At 39.2% G+C, this 26,013-nt stretch overlaps 1 protein-coding gene across 6 annotated transcripts in view; it reads right to left on the reverse strand.

Annotated features, from left to right (window-relative positions):
* The window catches only part of LOC126291563 (zinc finger protein 501-like), a 405,002-nt gene that overhangs the window by 305,733 nt on the left and 73,256 nt on the right, over positions 1–26,013 (reverse strand). For all 6 annotated transcript variants that reach the window (XM_049985079.1, XM_049985080.1, XM_049985081.1 and 3 more), the window contains exon 5: positions 14,953–15,021. In XM_049985079.1, the coding sequence (XP_049841036.1) occupies positions 14,953–15,021 (69 nt within the window). The remainder of the gene's footprint in view (positions 1–14,952; positions 15,022–26,013) is intronic.

Consider the following 26,013-nt stretch of genomic DNA (forward strand, 5'->3'; position numbering starts at 1 on the left):
ACATGGTGTAAAAAAACTATTGATGGTCTCTTATGGCCTGCACTAGTTGTGCTCACACAAAAAAATTCCTGGAGCAGGAGGTTTCATGCCATTCCACTGGGAGATGCCAACTTGCTTCCATTGAGTATTAGGTATGCAGAGTTCAAGGTGGTGGACTGAGCTAATTGCCTCCAGAGGGATTAGAATTGTCAATCAGAAAAGAAAACTTTTCAAGATTGGCTACCATTTTCTGAATGCATGCGGATCAAACCTCCACATTCATAACAGTGATTTATTGACAAAAATGTTGTGTGTTAAATAAGATGAAAGCAAGTTATATTTTCTATGCAGATTAAACTAGTGGAAAAGTATGGAAAGATTTGAGGTGATGACAGAATTTATAATAACAGGAACACTCTTGGTGATTTTACTTTTATGGGCATTAGGTCATGGACTTACACATTTTCCTGTGCTTATTGTTTCATCTCCTAATGCTGGAGACATCCTTAGTATTTATTAACACTTGGTTAATTGCTTTCTGAAATTGAACAATATCAGTAAGCCAAGCAGTTTGTCAGTAATCATGCAGTGGTCAGGTACTGACATCATCTGACTAACCGTTGTCACAGATCACACAGTCTCGACATCACCAGTTAAGGAGCTTATAGTGAAGATGACAAGACATTATATGCTTTGTCTAGCATTAAGGAGTAGGACTGAAATTAGACAAGTTGTGGGCCTTGGTGCTAGAAAAAGCAAACAGCACCAACTTTTTCCTACTAGAAGCTTCATAACATATGGTAGTAAGACTCTGTGAACTGTAGCAACTGTCAGATGGCTGCTGAAAATATATGTACAAACTGTTCAAGGCCTTCTGACTGAAAGTTTTAATGTATAATAGTCCTTTTCTTGTGGTTGTCTGTAATTCAGCATCTCTTCTACATGGTAAGTAGTAATCTACTCTTTTCATAAAATCATTATTCCATTCTGGAGTTTTCACTGTTTTATTTTGACTCTATTAAAATATTGACTGGAATTCGCTCTTTCAAATTCTGAAGATTGCAGGGGTCAAATACAGGGAATGAAAGGCTATTTACAATTTGTACAAAAACCGCATGGCAATTATAACAGTCAAAGGGTATGAAAGGGAAGCAGTGGTTGAGAAGGGAGTGAGACAGGGTTGTAGCCTATGCCCAATGTTATTCAATATTTGTATTCAGTAAGCTGTAAAGGAAACAAAAGAAAAAAATCAGAGTAGGAATTAAAATCCATGGAGAAAAATAAAAGCTTTGAGGTTTGCCGATGACATTGTAATTTTTTCAGAGACAGCAAAGCGCCTGGAAGAACAGTTGAACGGGATGGACAGTGCCTTGAAAGGAGGCTATAAGATGAACATAAACAAAGCCAAAATGAGGATAATAGTATGTAATTGCATTAAATCGGGTGATGCTGAAGGAATTAGATTAGGAAATGAGACACTTAACATAAAATGCAGACTGGCTATGGCAAAGAAAGCGTTTCTGAAGAAGAGAAATTTGTAGATGCTGAATATAGATTTAAATGGCAGGAAGACTTCCCTGAAAGTATTTGTATGGAATGTAGCCACGTATGGAAGTGAAACATGGACTATAAATAGCTTAGACAAGAAGAGACTAGAAGCCTTCAAAATGTGGTGCTACATCAAGTAACTAATGAGGAGGTACTGAAACAAAGTGGGGAGAAGAGGAATTTGTAGCACAACTTGGCTAGAAGAAGGGATTGGTTGGTAGGACATATTCTAAGGAATCAAGGGATCACCAATTTGGTATTGGAGGACAGCATGGAGGGTAAAAATCGTACAGAGAGACGAAGAGATGAATGGATTAAGTAGATTCAGAAGGATGTAGGCTGCAGTAGTTACTTGGAGATGAAGAGGCTTGCACATGATTGAGTGGTGTGTAGAGCTGAATCAAACCAGTCTGTGGACTGAGAACTACAACAACAACTATTGAAATATTATTACATGAGCTATATCTTTAATGAAAAAGCAAGACATTCCTAAATTATGATCCTATAACTTGTCATTTGAGGGTTTTAGGAAAAATATATAATTCTGAGTACACAACTAACCCTTTCGTGCAATAATTAGAATATTTTGTTTTGTTCTGAATTCAAATACTGAAATTAGTTTTGTTTCCAGCAATGTAAACCAACAATTTCTCATACAAAAATACAGCAAATGACACAAAACAGGGAACTCATGATTATTTCGAATGTACAATTACTGAATATATATGAATACATTTAAAAACTTCTACATCTACATCTACATCTACATCGATACTCTGCAAATCACATTTAAGTGCCTGGCAGAGAGTTCATCAAACCACCTTCACAATTCTCTATTATTCCGATCTTGCATAGCGTACAGAAAGAATTAACACATATATCTTTCCATACAGGCTCCGATTTCCCTTATTTTATCTTTGTGATCGTTCCTCCCTACATAAGTGGGTGTCAACAATATATTTTCGCAATTGGAGGAGAAAGTTGGTGATTGGAATTTCTTGAGAAGATTCTGTCGCAATAAGAAATGCCTTTCTTTTAATGATGTCCATCCCAAATCCTTTGTCATTTCTGTGACACTCTCTCCCATTTTTCGTGATAATACAAAACACGCTGCCTTTCTTTGAACTTTTTCGATGTACTCAGTCAGTCCTATCTGGTAAGGATCCCACACCGCACAACAGTATTCTCAAAGAGGATGGACAAGTGTAGTGTAGGCAGTCCCCTTAGTAGGTCTGTTACATTTTCTAAGTGTCCTGCCAATGAAACGCAGTCTTTGGTTAGCTTCACCACAACATTTTCTATGTGTACCTTCCAATTTAAATACCTAGGTATTTAGTTGAATTTACAGCTCTTAGATTGGACTGACTTATCATGTAACCGAAGTTTAACACATTCCTTTTAGCACTCATGTGGGTGACCTCACACTTTTCATTATTTAAGTTCAACTGCCACTTTTTGCACCATTCCAATATTTCTTCTAAATCATTTTGCAGTTTGTTTTTATCTTCTGATGACTTTATTACTCGATAAATGACAGCGTCATCTGCAAACAACAGAAGACAGCAGCTCAAATTGTCTCCCAAATCATTTATATAGTTAAGGAATAGCAAAGGGCCTATAACACTACCTTGGAGAATGCCAGAAATTACTTCTGTTTTACTCTATGACTTTCTGTCAATTACAATGAACTGCGCCCTCTCTGACAGGAAATCAGAGATACAGTCACATAACTGAGACGATATTCCATAAGCACGCGATTTCACTACGAGCCGCTTGTGTGGTACACTGTCAAAAGCCTTCCGGCAATCCAGAAATATGGAATCAATCTGAAATCTCTTGTCAATAGCACTCAGCACTTCATGTGAATAAAGAGCTAGTTGTGTTTCACAGGAATGATGTTTTCTAAACCCATGTTGACTGTGTGTCAATAGACCGTTTTCTTCAAGGTAATTCATTACATCTACATCTACATCTACATCCATACTCCGCAAGCCACCTGACGTTCGAACATAATATATGTTGTAAAATCCTGCTGCATATCAACGTTAACAATATGGGCCTGTAATTTAGTGGGTTACTACTACTACCTTTCTTGAATATTAGTGTGACCTGTGCAACTTTCCACTCTTTGGGTATAGATCTTTCATCAAGCATCTATATGACTGTTAAGTATGCAACTAATGCATCAGCATACTCCGAAAGGAAACTAATTGGTATACAGTCTGGACAAGAAGACTTGCTTTTATTAAGTGATTTAAGATAAGTAATTTCAAAAAAGGAAAATAATTTGTAGGTTGCGTGAAAAATACAACATATCTGTATCACAGAGGAGAAATTTGTAAAAGTATTTGATATCAACCAACTTAAACAAGAATAATAAATAATGTGTCACAAGAACATTGTTAAAATTGTCCAAGTATGACAAAAATGATTGTAGTAACAACTTTCAACAAAGTAAGAATTATATTACGTGTTGAAAGAGTATAAATAGGTATGTGGCTGTGATTGCAAGAAAGCTAATTATTGTCTTGGGCTCAGTGTGTTAATATATTTGTCAGGCAGAGGATTATATGCTGTTCAGTTGTTAGTGCTTTGAAGCCATGTGAAGCAGAGACCTTCTTATTCCTATCTATAATCACTACGTTAAATATGTTTCTTTTGAGTTTATAGTGAGTTGCTCTCCAAAATAATTTTAATGCACTCGATAAGCAGTTATTCTGCAAAAAATTGCTTAAGTTTGACAGTTATACACTAGGAAAAATGTGTTTACAGCAGCAGTTGGTATACATTACAATTGACATTAAACTTGCACTAACTTAGAAAATCACTAGAGCTTGAAAATAACTGCTACACACCTGATGTTTGTTTTGACATAAGGAAGTAAACCGGTCATCATCATGAAAGTTGGTTTGAAGACTGGAGAATTTACTAGGCATGGTCCTGTTGCCCCTACAAATCCTTGCCTTCTTCAGAACTTAGTACTGACTTACCCAGAGTTTAGCACAAATTCCATGAAAAGCTTAAACTTGCCATTTTTCATATTGACAAATCACTTCCAGAGATGAAAGAAAAATCTCGGACCTGAGTGGACATGAAACCCCAAGCCTTTGGATTTAAAGTCCAGCATTTACCCACTGACCAACCATGCCAAATAGCTTCCTCTGTTTAAATGTAGAGTTCATGATTACTAATGCATCAGTACTTGCAGAGAAAATGCTGCTCTATGTGATACAATGACCATCCATAACACTATGACCTCCACACTACTATTGATATAAAACAGTGTCACCTGGTGAAGAATGGCTGTTAGTAAGACACATGCATGGTGTGTGTAGTATCAGTAGGCATGCTGTCTGTGTGTTGAATGGGGAAGGCACATGATCTGACTTTCATCAAGGGCAGATTGTGATGGTCCTTAGGCTCAGCATGAGCATTACGGCAACTGCATGACTTGTTGGGCGTTTGAGGAGTGCTGTGTGGTGAGTGTCTTCAACACATAGTGAAATCAAGCTGTACCACGTCTAAGCATCGTGGGTTTCGACGGCCATCCCTTGTTACAATGTCGGATGTTCTACGTTGTGCAGACTGGTAAAACTGGACAGGGGGCAAACTGTGGTAGAACAAACATCACAGTTTAAAGCTGGGCACGTAAAAGTGTGTCTGAACACACAGTGCACCAAACACTCTTAAAGATGGGCCTCCAGAGCTGATCTCCTATGCATGTGCCAATAATAACAGCACGACATCAGCAACTACGACAAAGGCACACATGACTATTGGCACTGGATGTTGATGCAGTGGCAGTGCGATGCATGCTCTGATTGACCCCAATGCCTTCTTTATCATGCCAATGGGAGAGTTCAAATCTGTCGTCTTCCAGGGAAACAGCTCCTTGACACCTGTACCGTGGGATGGAGGCAAGTTGGCGCCAGCTACATTATGCCCTGGAGAACTTTCACCTGGTCTCCCATAGGTCCAGCGGAGCTGATGCAAGACATCACGACTGCCAAGGAGTATCGTACACTGGTTGCAGACCACGTACACCCTTTCATGGCAATTATGTTTCACAATGGCAATGGCATTTTTCAACATGATAATCCACCTTATCACAAGGCCAGGACTTTGATGGAGTGGTTCAAGTAACACAGTGATGAGTTCCAATTGGTTTGCTTGCCCTTCAACACACCAAACCTGAATCGAATCAACCACATCTGGAATATAACTGAATGTAGCATCAGAGCTCATTGGCCCCCTCCCCAGAATTTACAGGAATTAGGTGACTTGTGTGTGCAGATGTGGTGCCAGCTCCCTCAAGTGACCTACCAAGGCCTCATTGCTTCCATGCGGCGATGCGTCACCACTGTTATCCAAGCCACAGGTGGACATAGCAGCTATTACGTAGTTGGTCATATGTTCTGGCTGGGTAGTGTATGTATAATGTAATACAAAGCTTAGTGCAGAAGTTCATTTCACTATTTTATCAAATGAATACGATCATTTTTATTTTTACTTATGAATACCCATTTGAACTGCACTAAACACAAACCCTACATCAGCAGCTGTGGAACTTATATTCCTAAGACTAATATTGACATTACTGTGTATCAAATTCATCTATGGCTTTTTGGTTGTTTTGAAAAAATGCTTCTAGCCCTTAAAACCACTTTGAACAATGCTAAGTGTAAATGATGTTATAGCTGTGGTCTTTAGTCTGGAGATTGATTTGATGCAGCTCTTTACATTGGTCTATCCTGTACAAGCCTCTTCACCTCTGCATAACTACTGCAGCCTAGGTCCACTTCAATATGCATGTGTAGTCAAGCCTTGGTCTGGCTCTATGACAGATTTTTTACCCCTCACATTTTCCCCTCATAACCAAATTTGTGTTCTGTGATGTTCAGCATGTCTTATCATCTAGTCCCTTTATTTCAGTCAAGTTGTGTAATTAAGTTCTTCTCTTCCCAGTTTGAATATCCAGTCTACACATGAGATCTTCAGCATTTTTCTGCAACACCAAATTACAAAATTTTGTATTCTCTCCCTACATGTAGTGATCATCATCCACACTTCACTTTCATATAAAGCAACACTCCATACAAGTACTTCCAGGAAAGACTTTGTCACATTTTTATGCCACCATTAGTTATTTTATTGGCCACATAGCAGACATTTCTGTTACTTTTAAGAGTTTCATGTCGTAATCTAATCTCCTTGGTATAATCTAATTTAATTTGACTATACTCCATTCCCTTTGTTTTACTTTTGTTGATGCTCACTTTAGAATCTTCATTCAATGAATCTTCCACATCGTCTATCTTCTTTCATCTACATTTACGATGAGTGTTCACTAAGTAATAATGCAACACATTTTTTTTTTTTTCTGAAAGCAGGTTGGTTTTATTTGGGATTCCAATACATATCATTATTCCCCACTCTTCTGGTTACAAATCCTTCTTTTCAACATAATCTCTGTTGACTGTGATGGCCGTATGCCACTTTACTGGGAAAGTCTGTATGCCTGCACAGTATAGATTACTGGTCAACAACAGAGCTACCATCATGCTCCACCAACAACATCCCCATTATCCACATGTTGTTTCCCACTGAGTGCATCCTTCACTGGGCCAGACAGATGAAAGTCAGAAGGTGTGAGATCCAGGCCATAGTGTGGATGAGGAATAACAGTCCATTGAAGTTTTATGATCTCCTCTCAGGTGCACATACTTCTGTGAGGCCTTGCACTGTCTTGGAAAAGGAGATCATTTGCACTTTCGTGGTGACAAACATGCTGAAGTTGTTTCTTCAATTTCCGGAGGGTAGCAGAGTATACTTCTGAGTTGCTCATTCCACCACAAGGGAAACATCAACAGAATCCACCTTCAGAGTTCCACAACACCTGCGACTTTGTACTCTTTCTTCAGAGGAGAAGTGGTGTGACCCCACTCCATGAATTGCCAGTTTGTTTCCAGTTGTCTATGATAATGTTCAACAAAAATTTTTTTTGCAATTAGCCTTATAACACACCAGTAAATCTGCACAGATGGTCCTTCATTGCTCTTTATGGTCTTCTGTTGGTGGAGAGAAACCCAACAGGCACACACCTTTGATTAACCCAATTGTTGGACAAGTGTTGCAGCATACTAAGACAAGCATATAGTTGTGCAACAAGATGTCAATTGTGATCTGTCAGATAACTTTAAATGAGAGTGTCCACAGCTTCCAACATATCTCAGGAGTCACAGCTGCGTGCGGCTGGTTGGCATGTGGAAGACCAAATACATTTGCGTAACCTTGTTGGATGATGACAGACACCTCACCCAATGGCTCATCATGCTTTTGTTCCCTGCTGGGTCTCCGTAGACATTCTGCAAGAGCCTACAAATATCTGCAATGCTCTGGTTATCTGGAAAAAGAAATTCAATAACAGCTCTCTGTTTGGAACACATCTCTGTTGCAGACACCATTCTGAAGGCTATATGTCTTGTGGTCTTCAGTCCAAAGACTGGTTTGATGTAGCTCTACACGCCACTCCGTCCTGTGCAAGTTTATTCATCTCAGAGTAGTTACTGCAACCTACATCCTTCTGAATCTGCTTACTGTATTCATCTCTTGTTCTCCCTCTATGATTTTTACCCTCCAGGCTTCCCTCCATCACTAAATTGGTGATCCCTTGATGCCTCAGAACATGTCCTACCAACCAATTCCTTCTTATAGTCAAGTTGTACCACAAATTTCTCCTGTCCCCATTTCTATTCAGTACCTCCTACTTAGTTATGTGACCTACCCATCTAATCTTCAGCATTCTTGTGTAGCACCACAACTCAAAAGCTTCTATTCTGTTCTTGTCCAAACTGTTTGTCGTCCATTTTTCACTTCCATGCATGGCTACACTCCATACAAATACTTTCAGAAAGGGCATCATGACACTTAAATCTATATTTGATGTTACCAAATTTCTCTTCTTCAGAAACTTTTTTCTTGCCATTGCCAGCCTACATTTTATATCCTCCCTACTTTCACAATCATCAGTTACTTTTCTTCCCAAATAGCAAAACTCATCTACTACTTTAAGTGTTTCATTTCCTAATCTAATTTTCTTAGCATCACCTGATTTAATTCAACTACATTCCATTATCCTCATTTTCCTGAACTGTGTGTTGTACAGTGATATCATTTTGTAGATACCTTCAGCAATATGTAAGTACTAGCTGCGAGGTGTGTTGCGAATCAAGTTTTTAGTAAAGAAATAATAAATTAAAAAATCATTCTTGATGTTGTTTTGGTGTATGCCATTTTAAGCAGCATAAACATCCAAATGTTTATGACATTACACCTCTCGAACTATGTATCATATGATGATATAATTTTGCAGTACAGTCAATGGTATATGTGGATATTGTCTGCAAACTGTGTTCCAAACAAGCATCAGTAGTAAAAAAAATATTAAATTAATACATCATGACTGATGCTGAAGTTTTACTGTGTGAACAGTGAATATGTAGTAAGTGATAAATTTTCTTCCTTTCACAATTTTGTGAAGCGTGTCAGCGAGAAAAAGTTTTGTAAAGGTTTGAAGCTATTTGGGAAGTTTGTTGTAAGTTGCTAAGTGGTCTCATTATCAAATACTGACTGAATCAAGTCCCGATATTTGGGCACCATCAATTACATTGCCTCAAAACAAAACAAACAGTTTCCAACTGTTATGCTTGTCTTAATGCATTAAATGTTAACATAAGATTACACATCTTAATTTGTAGATTATGACAGCATTTTAAATTTTTAAATTCAGTCAAAAGTTGCACAAAATACTAAACATGACATTTTTGTTGTCTCTGAAGCTGCATTCTGGGATGTGGAAAAAGGAAGATCTTGAACCTCCAAGAGCAAGTGTGAACTTTTCCTGCCTGTCGACAGCATGTTGCTGGCAAGCAGCAGTTGAGTGAGGTAGTGTATAGTGTTCATGTCAGTTTTTCATTGTAATGGAAATGATGGTACGACTGGAGCAGCCCTAATGATTCAAAATTTTGCCACAAACTGGGCAACAGTCAGTTGGAAACCATTTTGAAAATTCAGATGTCTACTGGTGATGATGCTATGGGCATCATACAGATTAAGGAATTGTATGACCAGTTTAAAGGTGGCTACACATTGACACAGAGCAAGGTATGCTCCAGTTGGCCAGCAACATGCTAAAATGACCAGGCCATTGCCAAAGTGAACACTCTGGTGATGTGGGACCAGCATGTGACTACCAGAGAAATTGCAGAAGAGGTGGACATTGGTACTTTTTCAGCACATTCCATTCTGACCGAAGACTTGGCCGTGAAGAAACTGTTGCTGAAATTCGTGCCGAAGTTGCTGACTGTGGAGCAAAAGCAACATTGTGTTGACATCTCACACAAATTGCTGGACTCCACAAAGTGTCTCTGACTTCGTGAACATTATAATCACTGGTGAAGAGACCTGGGTGTGTGGGTGTAAGTCAGAAACCAAATCCCAGTCATCACAGTGGAAGCATTTCTCATCACTGAGACCAAACAAGACCTTTGAAGTGTGCGGCACTGTCAAAGTGATTCTGACTGCTTTCTTTGACTCCAGCAGTATGGTACACCATGAGTATGCACCACAGTGTCAGTCATTACAGCAATGCTTCAGCACATTCCTCACATTTGAAGTCACTAAAACAGACATGATTTCAAACAAGAGAGGACATCATGGCAGCAATGACAGCCAAACTAAACTTTGTTCTGAAAGAGGCTTTTTTGGCTTCCTTCCAACAATTGTAGCACTGCTGGGAGACGTGTGTGGGGTCCCATAGGAAAGACTTTCAGAATGATTAAGTGTCCAATGCTCCAGGTAAGCTAGTTTTCTTTTTCCTCAGCCAAAGGTCACATACTTTTCTAACAGACCTCATATATATATGTACAGATGTTCCACATCTTCTCCTAAACCACTGGACCGATTTCAACCGAACTTGGTACATGTATCACTAACTGTCTGGAAAGAATCATTATGTGGGTAAGAACTGCCTACCTATCAAAGGGTGGGAGTGAGGGTGAAAAACCAGTTAGCCCACGACACGTGACCTGTATTGGCCCAGTATTTGAGAATGAGAGGACTTAGCTACTTGCAACAAAAATTACACGTAATTTCAAAACTTCATGAAACTTTTTCTTGCTGAAATTCCCCCACCCCACCCACCACAGAATGATGAAAAGAAGAAGGTTTATTTCTAACTACACTACGTGATCAAAAGTATCTGGACACCTGGCTGAAAATGACTTACAAGTTAGTGGCATCCACTTTCGGTAATGCAGGAATTCAACATGGTGTTGGCCCATCCTTAGCCCTTATGACAGCATCCACTCTCACAGGCATACATTCAATCAGGTGCTGGAAAGTTTCTTGGAGAATGGCAGCCCATTCTTCACAGAGTGCTGCACTGAGGAGAGGTGTCGATGTTGTTCGGTGAGGTCTGGCACGAAGTCGGCATTCCAAAACATCCCCAAGGTGTTCTATAGAAGTCAGGTCAGGACTCTGTGCAGGAAATTTCATTACAGGGATATTACTGTCATGTAACCACTCCACCACAGGCCATGCATTATGGACAGGTGTTCAATCGTGTTGAAAGATGCCCGCCATCCCCGAACTGCTCTTCAACAGTGGGAAGCAAGAAGGTGCCTAAAACATCAATGTAGCCCTGTGCTGTGATAGTGCCATGCAAAACAACAAGGGTTGGAAGCCCCTCCCATGAAAAATGTGACCACACAATAAAACCACTGTCTGTGAATTTTACTGTTGACACTAAATATGCCAGCAGATGGCATTCACTGGGCAGTCTCCATACCCACACCCTGCCATCAGATCGCCACATTGTGTACCATGATTCATCACTCCACACGTTTTTCCACTGTTCAATTGTCCAATACTTCCACTCCTTACACCAAGTGAGTCGCCATTTGGCATTTACCGGCATGATGTGTGGCTTATGAGCAGCTGCTAGATCATGAATTCCAAGTTTTCTCACCTCCCGCCTAACTGTCATAATACTTGCAGTGGAGCCTGATGCAGTTTGGAATTTCTGTGTCATAGTCTGGATAGATGTCTGCCTATTACACATTATGACCCTCTTCAACTGTCAGCGGTCACCGTCAATCAACACACGAGGCCGGCCTGTCTTTTGTACTGTATGTGTCCCTTCATGGTGCCACTTCATTAACACATTGAAAACAGTGGACCAAGGGACGTTTATGAGTGTGGAAATCTCACATACAGACGTATGATACCTGTGATACCCAATCTCCTGACCACGTTCGAAGACCGTGAACTCTGCAGAATGCCCCATTCTGCTCTCTCACTGTCTGACTACTGAGGTCACTAATATGGGATACCTGGCAGTATATGGCAGCACAATGGACCTAATATGAAAAACGTATATTTTTGGAGGTGTCCGAATACTTTTGATCACATAGTGTACATTTTCACTGTTAATACCATAAAACTGCCACATGAATCATGACATTTTAATTTATTACTTCTTTACTACTAACTGTGCAACTGTGCAAATAGTACTAACATACACAACTGAATGTACAATACACCGTTCAGGAGACATGACACCATAAACACTGAGATGCATGAAAAACTACTGCATCATGCATGATGTTTTAATTTATTACTCCTTTACTACTAATTCCATTCAAAACACATTTCGCAGACATAGGCACATATACCACTGGATATACCTCCAAAATTATATCATTGTACGACACAATTCTGGAGATATTACATCACAAACAGTGAGCTGCATAAAAATGAAATTTTAGGGCGAAATACGCTAGAAATACGCAGGTGAAATATGTGTAGAAATACATGTGATATATTTTAAATATATGACACATATTTCACATATGCATATGCAGGCAAAACCACAAGTACAAAAGCTCGTCCTAAACCCCTGGAATTATTTCAGTCAAATCTGATACATATGTTAGTTATGAATTGTAAAGAAATATGGAGGGGAGGGGGAGGGGGGAGGGGAGGCAGGAGGAAGGCCACCAGCTTCCTAGTGGGGTAGAGTTGACAACATGGAGAGAAAAGTAGGAGGAGCAGATGGAACAGAGAGTGGGAGGAGCAGATGAACTGAAAAAGGGAAGGAGGAGATGGACAGAGAGTGGGGGAAAGAGGTGGTGGAAGTGGGCAGAGAGGGGGGGGGGGGGGGGAGAAGGAGATGGACAGACAGAGGAGGAAGGACTAATAGAAGATTACTATATACGCAGGCAACACCAAGTACTCAGCTAGTATTTATAGTATATTCAATGTTAGCAAATTCTCTTTTCTCACAAGAAATTCTTCCCTTGCTGATGACAGTCTGCATTTCAAATCTTCCCTACTTGCTCATCATCAAGTACTTTTCTGCCAAAATAGCAAAACTCATTTACTACCTTCAGAGTCCAATTTTTTAATCTAATTTTACCAGCATCATCTTATTTAATTCAACTACATTCAATTATCCTTGTTTCATTTTTGTTGATATTCATCCTACTATCTCTTCACCTGAAGCATGATACAACTTCATAATTATCCATTCCATTCACAACTGCTTTTCCAAGTCCTTTTCAATCTCTGACATAACTGCAAGAACTGCTGCGAGAGTTGCAACATCATCTGCAGACCTCATAATTTTCATTTTCTCTCCTTGGATTTCAATACTCTTTCCAAATTTTTCCTCGGTTTCCTTTACTGGCTCCTCAATGTACAGATTGAATAGCACTGGGTATAGGCTACAACCCTGCCTCACTTCCTTTTCAACTACAGCTTCCCGTTCATGCCCTCTGGCTCTCACAGTCAGACTCTTATAACTGCTGCATAGTTTTTGTACATGTTATGCTGCCTGTATGTCAACCCCATTGCCTTCTAACTTTGAAACAGTGTATTCCAACCAACACTGTCAAAAGCTTGCTCTAAATCTGCAACTGCTATAAATGTTGGTTTTACTATTGAAGCCTGTCTTCTAGAACAGACATAGGATCAGTATTGCCATGCAAGTTTCTACATTTCTCTGGAACCCAAACCAATCTTCTCCTATACTGGATTCTACCAGTTTTTCCACTTTTCTGTAAATAGTTCATGTCAATATTTTGCAACTGGTAGGTCTACAACATTGTTCCCATTATTTTTTCTTAAACATGGAGTTTTTATTGTGACAAACTTACAGAAAAATTCACAATTCAAAGTATTGGCCATCACTGATGACTACTTTCTCTCATTTATCAAACAGTATACAAATGCAGAAGAACTGGGCATCTTTTGAGGAGACTCATGAATCAATCAAATTTTGTACTTGTTCATATGACTGGAAGTGGAGCTCAGCCATGTCATTTGTCACTGAAAGATAAAGGCGTTATGTTTGCAAATGCCTATGCTTACTGTATTACACTTACAACTTACCAACTGCACAACCACTTGCCACTAAAGACATCTATAGTCAGATCCACAAACCATGGCGGTTCACGTCTGTCGAGGCACGGACAGAGAGTGCACTGTTGAGAATTCCAACTGAAAGTTGCTGTATGTGTGTGCGCGTTCTTTCTGCTTGAAGAAAGCTTACATCCTGCAAATTATGTCTCTCGCTTACTTATGCAGAAATTAGCACTTAACACCACAATCAGCAAAGACAACTCACAACAAATGGAATCGAAATTCACAAAACAACTCGCTATAATCATGTTTAATGCTCACATTAGCTACGGCATTTACAGTAGAGTGCTCAGAACAATACTGACTGCTCAGTAGTGTTCCAAGTGCTTGTGGTTGTTGTAGCATTCATGACGTAGGTGTATGGAACGTGCCTAACTTGACCACTGTCATTCATGACTCATACTACAGTGCAAAATAGCAGAAGCAAAGTTGTAGCAGAAGCAAAGTTGTAGACCTAATACCAATGATTAAACTGGTAATTTAGTAGTAGTCACAGTTATCGGCACCTGGCTTCTTCTTGAAGTCTGAGTGTATTTGCCATGTCTCATAACTTCTTACACAACAGGTGGAATGGTTGTCATGGCTGGCTCGCTTCTGGGGGAATGTCATCTACTACAAAGGCAATATTTTGACTCACACATTTCAGAGGTCTGTCAAATTTTTCCTGCAGTATCAAATTTCCTACCTCATCTTCATCTACTTCCTCTTTCCCTTCTATAATGTTGCTTTCAAGCTCATTTCCCTTGTACAACTCTTCTATGTATTCCATCCATAGCTTTCCCCTATTTGCACAGTACTGGCTCGTCACTTAAGCTCTTTTTCATAGAGCTGCTCCTCTTTCCTCCACAGGTAATAAACAAACACGTAAGTAAATCAATTACTGTCCTATGTTATGCAACGCAGTTACCCACAGATAAATAAGAACGATACAAAAGACACACTCACCTCTGCAGTGCCACTTAGCGGGTCCTGTGCGCTTTCAAGGCCTTCGGGCTCCTCCCACTCTGGTAAAGACTGGAAAAAAGTAAACTGAGTTATTTATGTGTATTTGTTATGATGACCATATGCATGATTAATCCTATAAATAACGATACATTTTCTGCAAATTGTTTTGTTGAGGGTGGGGGGATTCTTTGTGCCCATTCTGAAAAAAATATTTTTAAAAAATCATAATTTCTGTTGACTTAGATCAATAACATACTTTTTACAGAAGTACTGACATGTCAATAGAACCCTGAACCCGAAAATATCTTTTAGCACCTCAGCAATATGAACACGTTATCAATAATGTGCAATACCTTAAAAAATTTGTTAATTGGTGTTGACTTTTACTCATAACATACTTTTTAAAGAGATATTGGTGTTTAAATGATGAGGGCATACTCTTGGGTAAAATATTCTGGAGGTAAAATAGTCTGCCATTCAGATCTCCAGGTGGGGACTACTCAAGAGGACGTCGTTATCAGGAGAAAGACAACTGGCATTCTACGGATCGGAGCATGGAATGTCAGATCCCTTAATCGGGATGGTAGGTCAAAAAATTTCAAAAGGGAAATGGATAGCTTAAAGTTAGATATAGCGGGAATTAGTGAAGTTCGGTGGCAGGAGGAAAAAGACTTCTGGTCAGGTGACTATAGGGTTATAAATACAAAATCAAATAGGGGTAATGCAGGAGTACGTTTAATAATGAATAAAAAAATAGGAGTGCACGTGAGCTACTACAAACAGCATTGTGAACGCATTATTGTGACCAAGATATACACGAAGCCCACACCTACTACAGTAGTACAAGTTTATATGCCAACTAGCTTTGCAGGTGATGATGAAATTGATTAAATGTATGAGGAGATAAAAGAAATTATTCAGGTAATGAAGGGAGATGAAAATTTAATAGTCATGGGTGACTGGAATTCGAGGGTAGGAAAAGGGAGAGAAGGAAACGTAGTGGGTGAATATGGATTTGGGCTAAGAAATGAAAGAGGAAGCCGTCTGGTAGAATTTTGCACAGAGCATAACTTAATCATAGATAACACTTGGTTCAAGAATCATGAAAGAAGGTTGTATACGTGGAAGAACCCTGGAGATACTAAAAGGTATCAGATAGATTATATAATGGTAAGACAGAGATTTAGGATCTAGGTTTTAAATTGTAAGACATTTCCAGGGGCAGATGTGGGTTCTGATCACAATCTATTGATTATGAACTGTACATTAAAACTGAAGAAACTGAAAAAAGGTGGGAATTTAAGGACATGGGACCTAGATAAATTGACTAAACCAGAGGTTGTACAGAGTTTCAGGGATAGCATAAGGGAACAAATGACAGGAATGGGGGAAAGAAATACAGAAGACAAAGAATGGGTAGCTTTGAGGGATGAAGTAGTGAAGGCAGCAGAGGATCAAGTAGGTAAAAAGACAAGGGCTAGTAGAAATCCTTGGGTAACTGATAAAATATTGAATTTAATTCATGAAAGGAGAAAATATAAAAATTCAGTAAATGAAGCAGACAAAAAGGAATACAAACATCTCAAAAATGAGATTGACAAGAAGTGCAAAATGGCAAAGCAGGGATGGCTAGAGGACAAATGTAAGGATGTAGAGGCTTATCTCACTAGGGGTAAGATGGATACTGCCTACAGGAAAATTAGACAGACCTTTGGAGAAAAGAGAACCGCTTGTATGAATACCAATAGCTCAGATGGAAACCCAGTCCTAAGCAAAGAAGGGAAAGCATAACGGTGGAAGGCGTATGTAGGGGTCTATACAAGGGCGATGTACTTGAGAAGAATATTATGAAAATGGAAGAGGATTAAGGTTGGTTGTTTTGGGGAAGGAGACCAGACAGTGAGGTCATCGGTCTCATCGGATTAGAGAAGGAAGTCGGCTGTGCCCTTTGAAAGGAACCATCCCGGCACTTGCCTGGAGCGATTTAGGGAAATGACGGAAAACCTAAATCAGGATGGCCGGACGCGGGATTGAACCATCGTCCTCCCGAATGCGAGAACAGTGTCTAACCACTGCACCACCTCGCTCGGTGGAAGAGGATTAAGATGAAGATGAAATGGGAGATATGATACTGCGTGAAAAGTTTCACAGAGCACTGAAAGACCTGAGTCGAAACAAGGCCCTGAGAGTAGACAACATTAGAATAGAATTACTGACAGCCTTGGGAGAGCCAGCCCTGACAAAACTCTACCATCTGGTGAGCAAGATGTATGAGACAGGTAAAATACCCTCAGACTTCAAGAACAATATAATAAATCCAATCCCAAAGAAAGCAAGTGTTGACAGATGTGAAAATTACTGAACTATCAGTTTAATAAGACACAGCTGCAAAATACTAACACGAATTCTTTACAGACGAATCGAAAAACAGATAGTAGCCGACATCATGACCCTACAACTTATCTTAGAACAAAGATTAAAGAAAGGCATACCTACGTTTCTAGCATTTGTAGACTTAGAGAAAGCTTTTGACAATTCTGACTGGAATATTCTCTTTCAAATTCGCAAGGTGGCAGGGCTAAAATACAGGGAGCAAAAGGCTATTTATAATTTGTACAGAAACCAGATGGCAGTTATAAGAAGTGAGGGAGATGAAAGGAAAGCAGTGGTTGGGAAGAGAGTGAGACAGGGTTGTAGCCTCTTCCTGATGTTATTCAATCTGTATAGTGAGCAAGCAGTAAGGGAAACATAAGAAAAATTTGGAGTAGGTATTAAAATCCAACTTTGAGGTTCACTGATGACATTGTAATACTGTCAGTGACAGCAAAGGACTTGGAAGAGCAGTTGAAAAGAATGGACAGAGTCTTGAAAGGAGGATATAAGATGAACATCAATAAAAGCAAAACGAGGATAATGGAATGTAGTCGAATTAAGTCAGGTGATGCTGAGAGAATTAGATTAGGAGATGGGATACTTAAAGTATTAAAGGAGTTTTAATTTTTGGGAGCAAAATAACTGATGATGGTCGAAGTAGAGAGGATATAAAATGTAGACTGGCAATGGCGAGGAAAGCGTTTCTGAAGAAGAGAAATTTGTTATCATCGAGTATAGATTTAAATGTCAGGAAGTCATTTCTGAAAGTATTTGTTTGGAGTGTAGCCATGTATGGAAGTGAAACTTGGATGATAAATAGTTTGGACAAGAAGAGAATAGAAGCTTTCAAAATGTGGTGCTACAGAAGAATGCTGAAGATTAGATGGGTAGATCACATAACTAATGAGGAGGTATTGAATAGAATTTGAGAGAAGAGGAGTTTGTGGCCCTACTTGACTAGAAGAAGGGATCGGTTGGTAGGACATGTTCTGAGGCATCAAGGGGTCATCAATTTAGTATTGGAGAGCAGCGTGGAGGGTAAAAATCGTAGAGAGAGACCAAGAGATGAATACACTAAGGAGATTCAGAAGGATGTAGGTTGCAGTAGGTACTGGGAGATGAAAAAGTTTGCGCAGAATAGAGTAGCATGGAGAGCTGCATCAAACTAGTCTCAGGACTGATGACCACAACAACAACAACATTGATGTTTAAGTAAGGCCTCAAATTTGAAAATATTCAATATGTTATTTGTTAGGGAAACTAACATCTGCTACAAAGACTTAAATTTTTTGGTTAAATTTAATCCTGGTAGAAGAATTCATTAAAAACAATTTTTTTCAATGATTTAAACTATAATGTAACTTACTAGATTACAGCATTTTCAAACGGTGCACTAAATTACCCTCCCCCCTTGGTGTTGCAAGGGTTAAGTGGTGTCATGACCACCACCCAACATTTATTTGCTATGTGTAGCAAATTACACATGCAGTAGTTTGGCACCCTCACAAGCTAACACATCTCGTACTTTGGAAACCATGTGTAGTGCATGGCTGAAAGTGCTTAGCATGGGACTGTATGTCAGGGTTTCTTCCTGTTCCAATTGGGTATGAAATGCAGCAAGAATGACTGCTTGAGCCTTGTTTACACCGTGGTGAATGCAAGCAATCACAAGTAAATAAGCATTCACAGATAACTGACCACTGTTCACGACCATTCTCTTCTGTTCATAACAAAGAATTTCCACTGGAGGGAATAGAAGAGAATGAATAATACTTGTCAACCTGCCAACCTTACAATGTTATGAACTCAGGTATTCTTTTTTTATTATTTTTTTCCCACTCTAATAATTCTCACATTTCACTCAATACAACACTAGTTATAGCCACAATGGAAAAGCCTGATACTGTAATAAGATTGTTCTTGCATAGTGAAACAGCTGTGTTTGACAAAGGAAGCAAAATGGCATAGCAAAGGAAGAAAGCAGGAACCTGAATTTGTTCATAAGCATGAAATGTGTGACGGTAGTGCACTTAACACAGAACTGCAGCTCTAGTCTCTCTTACGATTCTTCCAAACCTTTGCACATATATCATTTGACACTTTTTGCATGCTTCTCATTACAACTGAGGTGGATATTTAAAAGCCAAACAGTAATTACTAATGACCAACATAACCTGAAGAAAGGTCATATTTTATTTAATATTGATATTTAATTTAATATTTACACTGTCAGGATTAGTAACTAAAGACAATTATGCTAAAGTTCTCACATTTCAACAGATGTAACACTGCATACTAGTTGATGTTTGAAGTGATATACACAAAGTACTTCAAGCATGATGTGATGTTTAAAGCTTTCCTGGCATACTGATTGTTCCAAAAAAATACGGGAGAACTGCCAGATATCAGTAACTTCCTGCCACAATATTTCGGCACAGAGTCTTCTGGCCATCTTCCAGTACTACTACAGTGGCACTCACCTGAAGATGGCCAGAAGACTCTGCACCGAAATATCGTGGCAGGAAGTTACTGATATCTGGCAGTTCTCCCGTGTTTTTTTGGAACAGTACTTCAAGCATGTTATTAAAGTAGGTATAAGAAAGGTAGCGTGAATGAAAAGAGGAATATGCATACAAATTGTCACATAGGGTGCTTGTTAAAATCTGCTATACAGGTCGTTAGAGGGCAGAAAGACTGATCACAAAAAAATTAAAAAACTCTGAAATAAAAGATACATCAGCCATGTAATTACAGCCACTATGAATGTAAGCAGGTCTAATGGTCATTTTTAATTTTAATCAGGATAAGAGAATCATATCCATACTCATTTAGTTTCAGGGAAAATTACTGAGCTATTCATTTCTGGTAAAAAGAAATACAACGCTTGTGCTTATTCAGTCTGTTCTCACCTAACTAATAGAAGCATCTCATAAATTTATGGCCTCTCTCACATCTCCAGTTAGAACTATGAATAGTTTGACATTTTTTTTAAATTCATATTTTCTTTTTTCAGTATTTGTACTGTGGATTTCTTGGATCACACTAACATCTATGATGTCTACTTTCTTCTGCTATCAACATTACATTCTCTCTAGACCAATCCATCACTTACCCAACTCATTTCAACAACAGAAGTAGTTCCCATGCAAAATTGCAGACAATGACAGCAGATGAAAGCTCTCTCTGCTGTCAGTGCTGAAGCAGAGATGATGTGGACTTTCTTCAACAGTTTGCTCAAAGGCCAATGGCCAGTGAAGCATGAGTGAGCAGCAAATGCAAAATGCACATCACCAATTGATGTTTGCCTGTGCTCACCTGTTGCTTACACCAGAGAGAATTCTCATTCATTGCTGCTCATTCACAAGTGTTCAAAGGAATCGTCCTGGCATTTGCCTGAAGTGATTTAGGGAATCTGGATGGCTGAATGCATGTTTGAACCATCATCCCCTCCAAATGCGAGGTCCTTATTGGTGTGTAAAAATTTGCAAGCAAGTTTCACGCTATAATTGACATCCATCTTCAAGCATCTGCCAATTCAAGTTCACCAACACTTCTGTCACACTCTCCTGCAAGTCAAACAAAACTATGTTCATTCGTGCTGTTCTTCTTTGTAAATGTATGTCACTTGTTAGTCAGCTTTGATATGGGTCCCATACATCTGAGCAACATTCTGTGATGTGATGCACAAGCAGTCTCCTTTATACAGACTGAATTTTCCTAGTATCCTGCTAATGATCCGAGGACTGCCACCTCCCCTGCCGAGGACTGAGCCTATGAGATCATTCCATTTCATACCCCTACAAATCATTACATCCAAGTATTTGTACAAGCTGAAAGTTCTGAACTGTTACTGATCTTGCAGTCACAGAAAACTATTTTTCTGTGTTTTGCGAAGCACAGAATGTTACTTTTGTGAATACTTAAAATAAGCTGACAATTTTTGCACTAGAAATCGTGTCAAGTTCTAATTGGATCTTTCTTCAGCTTTTTTGGACAGTATGTCATTAAAAATAACTGCACCATCTGCGAAAAATCTGAGGTCTATCTGGTTACTAACATACAATAATAACAGAAGGGTCCCAACACATATCCCTGGGACACACCTGAATTTCATCTAGATCTACATACACACTCCAGAGGCCAACATAAGGTGCACTACCTTCTACCACTGCCAGTCATTTCCTTTCCTGTGCCACTCATGTATGAAGCAAGGAGAAAAAGACTTTCTATATGCTTCTGCACTAGGCCCAATCCCTCATTTTGTCTTCACAGTCACTATGCGGCATGAATGTTTGTGGCAGTACAATCGTTCTGCATTCTGTCGCAAATGCCAGTTCTATAAAATGTGTCAATAGTAACTTCCTGGCAAATTAAAACTGTGTGCCGGGCTGAGACTCGAACTCGGGACCTTTGCCTTTCGCAGGCAAGTGCTCTACAACTAGAGCACTTGACTGTGAAAGGCAAAGGTCTCAAGTTCAAGTCTCGGCCCGGCACACAGTTTTAATCTGCCAGGAAATTTCATATCAGTGCACACTCTGCTGCAGAGTGAAAATTTCAGTCTATGTCAATAGTGTTTTGCAAAATGAATGTCTACCTTGCCACAGGCAATTGAGCTCACATGCCATTTCAGTAATATCTGATCTAACCTACTGGTAAAAAGTCTAGCAACACATGCCCGAACTGCTATATCTTCCTTTAATGTGGCCTGTGTGCGATCTCAAGCACTTCAGTAGTATTTAAGAATGGATCACACAAACATTCTGTACATGGTCAACTCGTAGATGAGCTAACTTTCTAGTATTCTCCCAATAAACCAAAGTCAATCATTCACATTCCCTACAACTAACTTTCTGTGCTCATTCCATTTCATGTCCTTCTGCGACATTACATCGAGGTATTTAATAGATGTGACTGAGTCAAGCAGCACGTCACTAATATCTGTATTCAAACATTATAAGAAAGTTTTTACAAATCACCTGGATTGATGTACAATTTTCACATTTACAGCAAGCTACAATTCATCATGCCCAAACGAAATGCTTTCCAAGTCATCCCATATCCTCCCAAATCACTTAAATATGACATTAACCCAAACACTGCAGCATCATCAGTAAACAGTCACAGACTGCTACTCACCTTTTTGTATATAGATAACTATTAGGGTAAGCCCATTTCAATTAATGCATTTTTGTAAATGCTGTAGTAATTTTTGTATGCCCATGTCATACCAGTCCGCTGCCATGCTACTGAAGATGCGACGGACCTAATCTTTGACTTCATCGTCATCACTGAACTGCCTTTCAAGCCAACTGATGGTCATGTCCCAAACAAATTGTTGCAGAAGATCCACAGTTTGACAGGCAATATGGACATGAGCAATGTCATTGAGAAGGCTAATTCCCTTGCTTAATATTCAACTTTGTCAGTTCTAAATCGCCCATCTGAGTTTTTTTAATGTTAACAATACCTGTCAGCATTTCTTGTCCCACAAAACATGAAGTTGACCAACAATATCCCCTTTCATCCCAAAACACAGTTGCCACAACTTTATTGGCAGATTCTATTCTTCTGAATTTTTGCAGCTTGGATAAATCTGAACACCACCACTTAAATGACTGTTGTTTCATTTCATCAGGTGTGAAGTGGAAAGCCCAGGTTTAATCACCTGTGACTACTGAATCCAAAAGACTGTCCTTTTCACCTGCACAGCATCAAAGAAATTGGTGAGAAGTTTTAACACGTTGCCATTTGTGGTCTTCTGTCAGCATTCTTGGGACCTACCTTGTGCATACCTTACGAAATTTCAACACTTTAGTCAAAGTCTGTTGAACAGTGCTTTAAGAACCCTCTAGAACAACATTGCAGAGTTAATCAATATTGGTCCAGCATTCTTGAAACATGACTTGTTCAACCTTTGAGATAGTCTATTCGGGAATTAGTGATCTCCCATTCTTCTATTGTCATGAATTTCAGTACGACCACCTGTAAACTCTCTACACCACTTGCTGACATTTTTTATATCCATTCATGACTCTCCATACAACTATGCCAACCGTCAATGAATGTTGACCATCTTAATGTCTTCTAAAACTGAATAACAGCACAAAGTTCACACCTGGCAGTAGTGACTGCCAAGCTGAAATTGAAAGCTCCAGTGAATGTATGGTGGTTTCTGCAGGGAGTGGAGGGAACAAGGAAAAAAAGCAGTACAGCCAACAGCCACACAAACAATTTCACAGCAGCCCCAGTGCTTTGGGAACCTTACTTTTGGGATTACCCTAGTAAATAGGTCTTATCACATATCACATTTCTGTATGGCACTCCCAATGATACTTTTGTCTCTGATGAACATCTGCCGTCCAAGACAACATACTAGATTTTATTACTTAAGAAGACTTTGAGCCGCTCACATATCTCAGAAACTATTGCACATGATATCTCAGAACCTATTGCACATGATATCTCAGAACCTATTGTGCATGCTCAGAACTTAGTTAAGAGTCTGAGGTGTGGCACTGTGTCAAATATTTTTCAGAAATTTATGATTATGAAATCTGCCTGCTGCAATTCACGATTCGCAGGCTATCATGCAAGAGAGGGCATGCTGAATTTGACATAAGTGACGTTTTCTAAATATGTGTTGATTTTTGGACAGAAAAGTGAAATTTATTATAGTGAAACTTAAAATCTGCTCATGAATTCCTCAGCAAACTTAGGACTTTCAGCCCTTTTTCTGGGAGTCCATTCCTTCACCCTCCTTACACAAGGGAGTCACTTGTGCATTTTCATTCCACTCAGTACTTTACGCTGTGCTTTGGAACCACAGTTAATGTAAGCCAATGCTGAAGAGAACACTCCTTGAAACAGAATTGTGATTCCACCTGGACCCAATGAGTTAGTTGTTTTCAACTCTTTCACCTACTTGCCAACACAAGGAATGCCCATCCCTCTGTCTTCAATACGGAAGTTTTTGCAAGAACCAAACAATGGTATGTCTACAATCATTCTGTGTAAAAAAGATTTTGAATGAGAAATTAAAAACTACCATTTTCCTTTTGCTGTTTTATACTGCCGTACCAGACTAGCCTATAAGTTAATGAACAGAAACCTTAAGAACACTCAGTGATTTTACACAGATCCACAATTTTATAGGTTTCTTAGCAAGACCTTTTGCTAACATTTGACAGTGCAACTATGTATGACTTGTGAATTGATTTTATTATAGATACACATATTTCCAGTAACTTTAGCCTGTAGATAAACCTGTGTTCTTTTTAGAATTGAGTGAAGCACAGCCTCTGTTTCTAAGCATTTTCCAATTTTAGTATTAAACTATGGTGGGTATTTTCCATTCTTAATCGACTTACTTGACACATACTTCTTCAGAGTGCAATTTACAATCAATTTAATCTTGGCTCAAAATTCCCACACATCCATTGTACTTGAACTAAATTACATCTATTCACTGCCTAAGTAGCATGCTATCGCTAACAACTTATGATATATCATACCGCCCCTGGTTGCACAATAACTCCTTCCATTTAATCTTGTAGTTTTATGTAATGTTCTCATCTTTTTTCATCAAGTATGCTCTTTATCAATTCAGTGCTCATTTGAACAACTTTATCAATGCTATGCTGTCATCAAATTTTCAGTTGACTTGAAACAAATGAAGAGGGGAGGGTAAAATGTAATTTGTCTGCTCTTTGTGGATGCAAATAGGTGCATTTTCACAGTAGATTTGATAAATAAACGCCAAGTCTAAAAACACATTGGCATGAATTAAATTAATTACCGATTTGTACAATTACGAGGGTCGGTCAAAAAGTAATGCCTCCCATTTTTTTTCTACTTAAAAAAATTAAGTTAAGTGAAAAATTTGAATTTGGCGCCATTCCTCAAACCTTCTTCTGCAATCCACTGCAGTAGTAACTTTCTGTGTCAACAGGTGGCAGCACAGCAGAAGTTTGTAAGATGGCCGACATCGATGTTCGTTTGAGACAGCGTTGTGTGATTGAATTCTTGAATGCAGAAGGTGAAACGCCCGTACGCATTCATGAAAGACTGAAGAAGGTGTATGGTGTTGTGACAGTGGATCTCAGCACTGTTAGACGATGGGTTCGTCGTTGTAAGGAAGCTGAAGGGCAAACACCGTTGACTGACGAAAAGCGGAGCGGCAGGCCGGTGAGTGCAGTGACTCCACACAACATTCAGCAAGTTGATGACATCATTCGTGGTGACCGTCGGGTGACTGCAGATGAAGTGTGTCGCATTATTTCTCTTAATAAAGGCAGTGTGATCACGATTATTAAACAATTGGGGTACTCAAAAGTTTGTGCACGGTGGGTTCCAAGAATGTTAACCGATCAGAATAAAGAGGCAAGGAAAACAATAGCCTCCCAACACTTGCAGCGCTTCCGTTTGGAGGGAGATGAGTTTCTGAAAAAAATTGTGACCGGGGACGAAACATGGGTGCATTTTTTTGAACCCGAATCAAAGAGGCAGTCAATGGAGTGGCGTCACAAAAGCTCGCCAAGGAAGAAAAAATTCAAAACTGTGCGATCGGCAGGGAAAGTTATGGCAACAGTTTTCTGGGATACAGAGGGTGTGATTCTGGTTGATTTTTTGGAGCAGGGATGCACAATAAATTCTGTTCAATACGTCACAACCCTCAAAAAACTTAAAGCA

Source organism: Schistocerca gregaria, chromosome 9, assembly GCF_023897955.1.
Source record: "Schistocerca gregaria isolate iqSchGreg1 chromosome 9, iqSchGreg1.2, whole genome shotgun sequence".
In the NCBI taxonomy this organism is placed as follows: Eukaryota; Metazoa; Arthropoda; class Insecta; order Orthoptera; family Acrididae; genus Schistocerca; species Schistocerca gregaria.